The 9,945-nt window shown below is 40.8% G+C and overlaps 1 protein-coding gene across 2 annotated transcripts in view; it reads right to left on the minus strand.

The window, feature by feature from the left end:
• Positions 1-9,945, minus strand: part of FGF9 (fibroblast growth factor 9) — a 57,224-nt gene continuing 47,279 nt past the window's right edge. For both annotated transcript variants that reach the window (XM_005879987.2, XM_005879986.2), the window contains exon 3: positions 1-802. In XM_005879987.2, coding sequence (XP_005880049.1) covers positions 557-802 — 246 coding nt within the window. In that variant the 3' untranslated portion in view covers positions 1-556. The remainder of the gene's footprint in view (positions 803-9,945) is intronic.

Below are 9,945 nucleotides of genomic sequence, written 5' to 3' on the forward strand. Positions count from 1 at the left end.
TTTTTACTAAGAGATCTTTGCTTTAAATTCACTGGGATGGCACCAGTGAGAATTAACTGAAAAGGTCTCTTAAGTAAGACTGCACCCTCCATGCCTTTGCAAATGCAGTGTACCCTTGAGCAGGCCACCAGCCAAGATCTCATGAGTCAAAGTGTGGCAGCTGTGCTGATACCAGCTGAAGGACAACTGATTGGACATGTGAAAGTGTGTCTATTCCCCAGCATGCATCAGGCCACCATCTTCTACTTTGCTCCTGTCTTTGATTTCCTGCTTCTCATCCACTCACACTCACTCATACACACACTAACATACACACACCCTTGTCTCTTCTCACAATAAATCAAGTGGGCACAGGCAGGCCTCCCAGAGGACAGGCCTGTAAGTGCAACACAAAGTCAGCACGTCCCCATCCAAGCCTCCATCCTATGTTATACATGCGACAAAGTTTGGCAACAGTGGAGCAGATGTGATGACACAGCTAATCAATAAGAACCCACTGCACAGAACCTTTATAGTGGTTACTTTTTTAAGGGCTCAAGTGAAGAAATGGTCTTTGTCAACTTTGGCTGAGAATATCCTTATATAGTTCAGGTACTTTGTCAGGGTCCACTGGTCTTGGTAAAAAATGTGTGAATTTCTGGTGCCGTTTAGTCCTCGTTCCTTCTCTTGGGGTCCCATCTTTATTTAATGCAACATAGTATCGCCTTCCAGTGTCCACATGTTTATAGAGATTCGAAGAGTACGTATTATACCAGTTTTCTTCAAACTGTTCTCTGAATACACACTCTTGGGTTAGTTTTTCCTGTTTAAAAAGAAAAGGAAGCAAATGAGTATTTTTGCTAAATTAGCTACTTTCTGTATTTAAAACAATTTTCATTTGCTACACACTATTAAGTCTGGCAAGAAAATGGTGATTTTAACCCACTAAACCATTTTAACACATTTTGCCAAAACTGCTTTACTATATAAATTTAACACATTCTCATTTCTTATTCAGAATGATTAAAGCGCAAAAGATTCAAAGTATTTTCTCATTAGACTTTTATGTCTACCAATTATTAGAATGAGTCAAACAGGCAAAGGACAACTAACAAGATAAGTTGTTCTCATTTTTACTACAGCAATGAGGGTGATGACCATCCCAGCAGAAGCCAAAGGTTCAGATAACTGCTTCATCTTTTCTATATTTTTCATAAAGTACTTGCTACATAGGCCAACATGAGCAACATCACCAATGATGTCAGTCGTTGTCTAACCTTTGAACAGTGGTGTTTGCTTCTCCCTCCATAAATGTGGTTTTCAAACCTCAGTGTACACAAGAATCACCTCAGATGCTTTTTAAAAATGCAGATTTCCAACCCCAATCCTTTAAAATTCTGATCCAGAAAGTCTGAAAATACGCATTTGTAACAGGCCCTTGGGGGAATTCTGATGCAGACACTCCTCGATCTACATTTTAAGATATAATGCTGTTGGTCATGACTAAAGTAAAAACAAATATTCTAGCCCTCCTATTTCCCTGAGCTTCGATGGAAGAAGAACCTTTCCCCCCAACTTAAAAAGCCACATTCTCAGGCATGCAGCTACCAAGAGAAAAGCTGTACTACTTCCCACATTTATCAAGCAAAAAGGTCCCACCACCCCAAAAATCTGCAGCTGCCTGTTGTGGACTGGAGTCGTGACCAGAAACAACATGCACATTAAATCCCAGAACTGTGAACAATGCTCCAAGCACAACCTCAAACTGCTCACCTGACACCTGGAGAAAGGAGGCAACAGACTGAATGGCCTCTCTGCTCTTCTCACTCAACTGAAACTTTTAAAATCAATCCCTTCCTAGATGGTACTTTTTAAAAATAAACACAAAAATGTCTTTTTAAAATCTCCTCCTTGCTCTTGCCCACCTGGCACCTTACATAAATAAGAAAACAAATAAATATATGCACACACACACACAGTTAAAACAGCATAACAGATCAGGACATTTGACGTGTTTCCAATTCTGTCATTCAGACCCAGAAGACAGACAGCAAACTATACATCACCAAAATACAGACGTCCTTTTCACATGCACACACCTGACAACACAACTTAGGACACTGAGTTCATAAGATATCAGGTGGGCAGAATCCATTCTCTCTGACTGCTGTGGAGTAAATCAGGAGAGTGAAGGAGGGGAGAAAGGGAGGGAGGCTCACAAAATCAGCAGTCTAACAAAGGCCACCTTCTTGCCTTCTCTTCTTTAATTAATTGAAGGCTTAAAACCCACTCAAAAGCACACAAGGGCCTGCATTTCCTGACAGGTGCTCTTCCAGGTGACCAGGAAGCATTGAGCAGGTCTGTAACTAAATGTTAACTTACTGGACAAGTTTTTGCTAAGTGAATGGAAACAGGGGAAAACAGAAATTAAAAACAATGCATCTGGCAAGGACAGAGGGATGGGAAAACTGAACTGCTGATGCTGGTGTATGGGGGACAAATGAGTGGCAGGGAGTGAGAAGTGATCCATATTCCCCTCTGCAAAACCATGCCCATTTGGGGTGCCAGCAGGAAAGGGCCCTGTGCCTCCTCTACATGTAAACTACAGGCACATTCTTCTGAGAGGCACCCACCTGCACCCTCTGCACTGGGTAGATGAGGCTAAATCTCTATTAAAACTGGCAAAATAAAAATTGTGTATTAAAGACACTAACAGTTATTTCAATCTTTCCTTCCAACTGTATAATAAATATTGTCCTCACAGACAAGATTATTCATGGCTAAAATGTCTGGTTTGGGTTTGCTGTGATTAAATTAAATTTTCTAAACAAAATTTGTTCACTTTTTCTTAACTTCATAAAATGGACCAAACTATGGGATTATATAATGAGCCTTTAGTTCTACAAAGGATGTGAAAAGCTAACTGAAATTAAGCTTTCCTCTTCTCAGCAGGAAATCACATAACTTGACAGACTCTTCCTCCTCTTTCTGAAACATGAGTTGTACACTAGCTTGTACACACATCACACCTAGTTGTCTTGGGTGAAGAACACACACAAGTAACCTCAGTGGGAGACAGCTGGCATGCACAATGGCTCTGGAGTCTGAGGCCCATGTGAACCCTGGCTTTGCCCCTTACTGGCCGTGGGCATTTATAACTGCTTATTAACCTCCCAAATTTCAGGAGCCCCACCCTTAAAGCAGGTGAGGAATAAGAATCTCGAGAGACGACTGTCACAAATATGCACGCAGAGAGCATTGCCTAGCACACAGAAAACCCTGCACAGACAGTGGTTAAGTTAACACCATAGTCTCTCAGATCTGGAACAGGCCTTAGAAGACAGCTGGTGCAACTTTTCCTGTCAAATATGCGTAAAGTGATCTGCCCCCATCTATGCAGCAGGATCTTGTAACAGTAATGAAGCCGCTAGAAGTCTTCAGGGTCCCTACTGGAAATGCAGGCCCTTCTGTTTTCCACTTGTCACTAAGCAGTGTGATGCCTCCAGACCCCCAAGTCAATCTGTCTTGGAAGCTTTCTGATACTGCTCCCCAAGGGCCAGGCACTGGAGACTGTGCAGGAGACAGGCTGGGGTAAAGCCACTCTTACCTAAGACTCAGACATGCTTCCTTCCTTCTCTACCTCAAAAATGTAACTTTTTAAAAACACCATTTTAAAGGAGGAATGGGAACAGATGAAAAAAAGAGATTATGAACAAAATTCTACAGATAGATATATCACAGTCTAACAATGAAACACATTTATTTTCCATATTTAAGAAAAGATTCTTATTTTACACTAGTGGCCCAGTGCACAAAATTCATGTATGGGAGGGGGGTCCTCAGCCCGGTTTGCACCCTCTCCAATCTGGGACCCCTCAGGGGAAGTCCGACTGCCAGTTTAGGCCCGATCCCGCAGTCGGATATCCCTCTCGCAATCCGGGACCTCGGGCTCCTAACCGTTCACCTGCCTGCCTGCCTGATCACTCCCAACTGCCCCCCCTTCCAGCCTGATCAACCCCAACTTCCCCCCCTGCCGGCCTGGTTGTCCCACCTTCCAGCCTAATTGCCCCGATCGCCCCTAACCGCCTCTGCCTTTCCCCACCACCATGGCTTTGTCCAGAAGGATGTCCGGAAGGTCTCCTGGTCTAATTAGCATATTACTCTTTTATTAGTATAGATGTTTTGGGTTTTGGTGTTTTGGTTGTTGTTGTTTTGTTAAAGTTTTAGTTTAAAAAAAAACTTTAAAAAGTTGAATAAGCTAACAAATTGAATGTGCCTTTTCACTGCTCAGTGAACACTAGTATTTCCCCTTGCAGGCTATTTTAGCATCATTTATACACACATAATATAACTATCTAGCAACCCAGGTAATATTTCATTTAAAGCAGTATAATCTAAGGCCAGCATTTGTTGTGATGGTTAAGAGTTCAGTTGTCTCATACATGGGAGGGCTGTAACTTCCCTTAACAACTTAAATGTGGTTGTGCAGACATTACATTGCAAAACCACTGGGACCTTTCAGCTCTTGCAATTATTACAGTTGGTATAATGCCACTCAGATAAGCTTATTTTCAATGATCATTTAAAATTAAAGACACTTTAACTTTTCTGTACCATGTATGTGCTTTTAAATAATTTCTTCCTCTTATTGGGGACTATGTTAATATGTGATTTTTTTTACACAGACCTATAAAAGTAACAAGATTTACAGAATTAATCTCTTTATCCTCACATTTCAGTACTTAGCAATAAAATATTTGAAGTGAATATATTTATGTTATGGATTTGTACTCCAAAATGACTTTTCTAAGTTAAAAATAAGCAAATGAATGCAAATTGGGACAGCGACAAATTTATTAACCTGCATTCTTATAAATATATGCAAAGGAGAAAAAAGTTTCTGCCTTCAAATAAACTATACACTTTAGAATTATAGAAGTCAGATGTTTGAAAGCCACCACATGGTCCCAATATAGACAATTTATATAGTATTCCACTATCAAGTGATCAATTCTTATTTTATTGTACTTCCATGTTTTAATTATTTAACTATAGCTGTTTATGGCATAACTATCTTTGAAATGTTGGATTGTATCACTAGGCTTGGGTGAAGAATGTGGATTTAATTCAAGATTCTTCTAAAACCCATACTTTGGCCCTACCCAGTTTTGCTCAGTGGGTAGAGCATCAGCCTGCAGACTGAAGGGTACTGGGTTCGATCCCAGTCTGATATCTTGGTTGCAGGCTCCTCCCTGGCCCGGACCCTGGTCAAGGCATGTGCAGGAGGCAACCAATTAATGTGTTTCTCTCACATCAATGTTTCTCTCTGTCTATCCTCTCTCATCCACTCTCCCTAAAATCAATGGAAAAAATATCCTCAGGTGAGGATTAAATAAATAAATAAAAACCCAGCTTTTGGAACAAAATCCAGTGAATGTTAGCAACTATGGAAACCTCTTTTCATTTTATATCACCAAACTCTAAGCAGTGGGGGAAAACCAAAATTAAAATTTCAAAACTTTTACCAATCTTATTAAAAACAAAGTATGAGATAATAATGTGAAAATTATAGTACACCTCAGATAATGTTTAGAGACATAATAAGACATAAACTCATACACACCATCATTTAAAATATTAGACAATTGAAAATGTAGAATCAACACGGGCTTTACTATGTCCAATTCATATCTATAGCCATTTTTTAAAAAAATCAGAATTTTTCAAAATTCAAAACTCATTTGTTTTCTTTTAAAATGAATAACTTTATCATGCTGCTATTTTAAAATGTGGTTTCCATGTTTACATAAACATGTAAATAAATATAGATGGTGTAGCTTTAAATACACTATCAAAATGGTCACTTTTATCCAACTGAAGGTCCCTTTTATCAATTACTTGCATGAATCTGAGGTGGGTGATGTACAGAAACTGACAGACTGTAGAGTGCCCAAATAATTTGTAAATTAATTATTTGATGCAATAACTAGCTCCCATATCTCCTGTTTATTAGTCATGGTATTTAAATGTCCCGGAACCACAATTTCCCGTTATCTGTGTAGTCTTCCTCACTAATAATCTGGCAGTAATGTCCTAATGGGAGTTGTTGCAGGGATTAAGGTGGTTAAATATAATGACCATTAATAAGAAGCCAAGTCTGTTAACTCTTGGAGAGAATTGGCAGGCAGCACTATTTCTTGTTTTATTAGAAGTTCCGATTCAGATCTGACCACTTTGTGCCTTCAGTATGGCTCACCTTAAGCTCCTCTTTTCAAAATCACTTTAAAATATCCCTTATTCTAGATGGGCCTTCTTTCAGATCTATGATCCTGACCATCAGGATTGCCACTTCCTTCCAGAAGCTGCTGACTCAGGTATATGGGAATTTAAGGTTGGGCACAGTTTGAATCCAAGGGCACCTGCAGATATCTCTGATGCTATACATACACCACCTTTGTGGCACCATCAATGACGCCAAGGACAGACCTGCCACATTGCCACAAGACAAGTTAGACAACATAGGGGCCTTCCTAAGAAGCTACCTATAGACATGGACATTTATTTAGCAAATCATATTAGGTCATAAACTTTCTATACATTTTCAGAGATACTGTCCCATGTGAAAAGAAAACCTAGCTGAGAGTATAACAGAACTCAAATCTGAGAAGACCAATATTCACTTTAAGAAGTGTTTTTGGAAAAACTATGTCTTTTGAGATTCCAAAATGGTGGTGGAGTGAGTGGAAGCTACACGATCACTCTCCCAGGACCAAACTAGAAATACAACTAAAATACAGAAAAGCCATCCTGAATAATCAACTGAAGAGCAGCTGGAGAGAACCCTGATAACCAAGGACAGAAAGTGGAGACCGCATAGAGATTGGTAAGAAGTGCAGAGGCTCAAAAGGGCTGGACTGGCCCTACAGAGCGCAGCTGAGGGGATATCTAAGCTATGGGAGGTGTTCCCACTGAGAACTCTGGGGACTAAACCCCAAGTGGGACTCCCCAGCCCAGAACTGAGAAAGGTGCTCAGAAAATATCTGGCTGTGAAAAGCAGCAGGGTTGCTGTCTACCAGGGAGAGACAGCTGGAAATGTAGGCACCTTCTTAAAGGGCCAAAACACAAAATTTTGTGTACAGCCACCCACCTTGGGCTCCAGCAGAGTGAGGGCAGAGTGGACTGGAACTGTGTGAACAGAAGCCAGGTTTGGGGGATCAAGGGTTGGAGCTTAGAGGGCAGCCACCACAGATTCCTGTGCTGAGTCATTCCTTTACAATGCAGAGGACATCTTCCTCAGGTGAACCTTTGCTTGCTATACTGGCACATTTTTGCCTGGGGAAGGCAGTTGCCCCACCCTGCTGGAAGATGTCTCACCCCACCCTGCGGTCGAAAGCCTGAGGCTAATCAAAACTGAGTGTCAATGGTACTGGAGGCAGAGATGGGTCTCTGGAGACTTTGAGTCTTTGCCTGATCTAATCCAGGGTGCGGGGCTAGGAAAGGGAGACCCTGGAGCACATCTTCATCCTTTACAAAGGCACTCAGCCCAAGCAGAGGGAGCAAAAAGCTGTGGATTGCTGATAGCTCCAAACAGGGTACTCAGGGCCACTCATAAATAGTGTCTGACACTGTCCTGCACTAGAGATTGGGAGTCATAGCAGATCGACCTAATAGACACAAACCCAAACGGGCAGCCAAAATGAAGTGACAAAAAACCAAGCCCCAAATGAAAGAATGAGAGAATTCTCCAGAAGAAGAGCTAAATGAAGAGGAGATAAGAATTTATCAGACGTAGAGTTCAGAATAATGACGTCAAAGAAGTTCAACAGCATGTGAAAAGATATAATAAATATGAAAAATGATCTGGCAATAATAAAGAACACAGTGGAAGGAATACACAGCAGCTTAGGGCAGTGGTTCTCAAGCTGTGGGTCGCAACCGGAACCACCCTTTCACAGGGGTCGCCTAAGACCATCGGAAAACACATATATAATTACATATTGTTTTTGTGATTAATCACTATGCTTTAATTATGTTCAATTTGTAACAATGAAAATACATCCTGCATATCAGATATTTACATTATGATTCATAACAGTAGCAAAATTACAGTTATGAAGTAGCAATGAAAATAATTTTATGGTTGGGGGTCACCACAACATGAGTAACTGTATTAAAGGGTCGTGGCATTAGGAAGGTTGAGAACCACTGGCTTAGGGGAAGCTGAGAATTGGATCAGTAAATTAGGAGATAGGGCAGAAAATATCATACAATCAGAAAACCAAAAAGAAAAAACAATTAAAAAACCACAGGATAGCTTAAGGGAGCTATGGAACAACATGAAATGTAACAATATTCTCATAATAGAGGTGTCAGAGGTGAAGAAAGTGACCAAGAAGTAGAGAATGTGTTTGAAAAAATAATGGCAAAAAAATTCCCTAACCTGGTGAAGGAAAAAGTCACACAAGTTCAGGAAGAACAGAGAGTCCCAAGCAAAAAGAACCCACACAGGCCCACACCCAGACTCATAATTAAAATGCCAAAAATTAAAGACAAAGAGAGACAATCTAAAAGGCAATAAGAGAAAAGCAATTTGTTACCTACAAAGGAACTCCCATAAGGCTGTCAGCTGATTTATCATCAGAAACTCTACAGGCCAAAAAGGAATGGCATGAACTATTCAAGATAATGAAAAGCAAGGACCTGAAACCAAGATTACAATATCCAGCAAGGCTACCATACAAAATAGATGGTAAAATAGTTTACCAGAAAAAAAAAAACTAAAGAAGTTTATCACCATCAAACCAGCACTGCAAGAAATGCTAAAGGGACTGCTGTAATGAGAAGAAACATAGGCATAAAGAATTAAAAATGACAATAAATAAGTACCTATCAATGACAACCTTAAATGTAAAAGGATTAAATGCTCCAATCAAAAGACATAGGGTAGCTAAATGGATACAAAAACATGACCCAACTATATGCTGTCTAAAAGAGACCCACTTTAGAATAAAATACTCATACAGGATGAAAGTGAAGGGATAGAAAAAAATGTTCCATGTAAATGGAAATGAAAAAAAAAGCTGGTGCATCAATACTCGTATCTGACAAAATAGACTTCAAACTGAAGGCCAGCACAAGAGACAACAAAGGTCACTACATAATTCTAAAGGGACCAATACAAAATAATGATATAATCCTGGTAAGTATATATGCACCCAATATGGGAGCACCAAAATATATTTTTAAAAATACTTCTGGAGGACTTTAAGGGAGAGATCGACAACAATACAGTCATAGTAGGGGACTTTAACACCCCCGTTGACTTCACTGGATAGATCTTCAAGACAAAAAATTACCAAGGAAACAGTGATTCTAAATGACACACTGGATCAGATGGATTTAATAGACATTTATAGAACATTTCACCCCAAAGCTGTAGAATATACATTCTTCTCACGTGCACCTGGGTCATTCTCAAAGATAGACCACATGTTAGGACACAAAACAAGTCTCTACAAGTTCAAGAAGACTGAAATCATATCAAGCATTTTCGGAAATCACAATAGAATGAAATTAGAAATCAACTACAATAAAAACACTCAAAACATTCAAACAAATGGAGGCTAAATAGCATGTTATTAAACAACTAGAGGCCTGGTGCATGAAAATTCATGCACTTGGGGGGATCCCTCAGCCTGGCCTATGCCTTCTTGCTGTCCAGGAGCCCTCAGGGGATGTCCGACTAACGGGGAGCCAGCCTAAGCCACAGTCTGGCCTCCCTCTGCAGGAGACGACCAGGCAGGCCGATCAGGGGATGGTATGGGCCGGCAAGTGGCCAGCTCCGTCCCCCCTCCCCTCCCGCTGCCAGTGGCCTCCCTCTGCGGGAGGCAACCGGGCAGGCCTATCAGGGGAGTGTCAGCCAGGCCTGCCCCCCCCCCCCCCCCCCCCACCCCCCCCCCCCCCCGC

Source organism: Myotis brandtii, unplaced genomic scaffold, assembly GCF_000412655.1.
Source record: "Myotis brandtii unplaced genomic scaffold, ASM41265v1 scaffold62, whole genome shotgun sequence".
Lineage (NCBI taxonomy): Eukaryota > Metazoa > Chordata > Mammalia > Chiroptera > Vespertilionidae > Myotis > Myotis brandtii.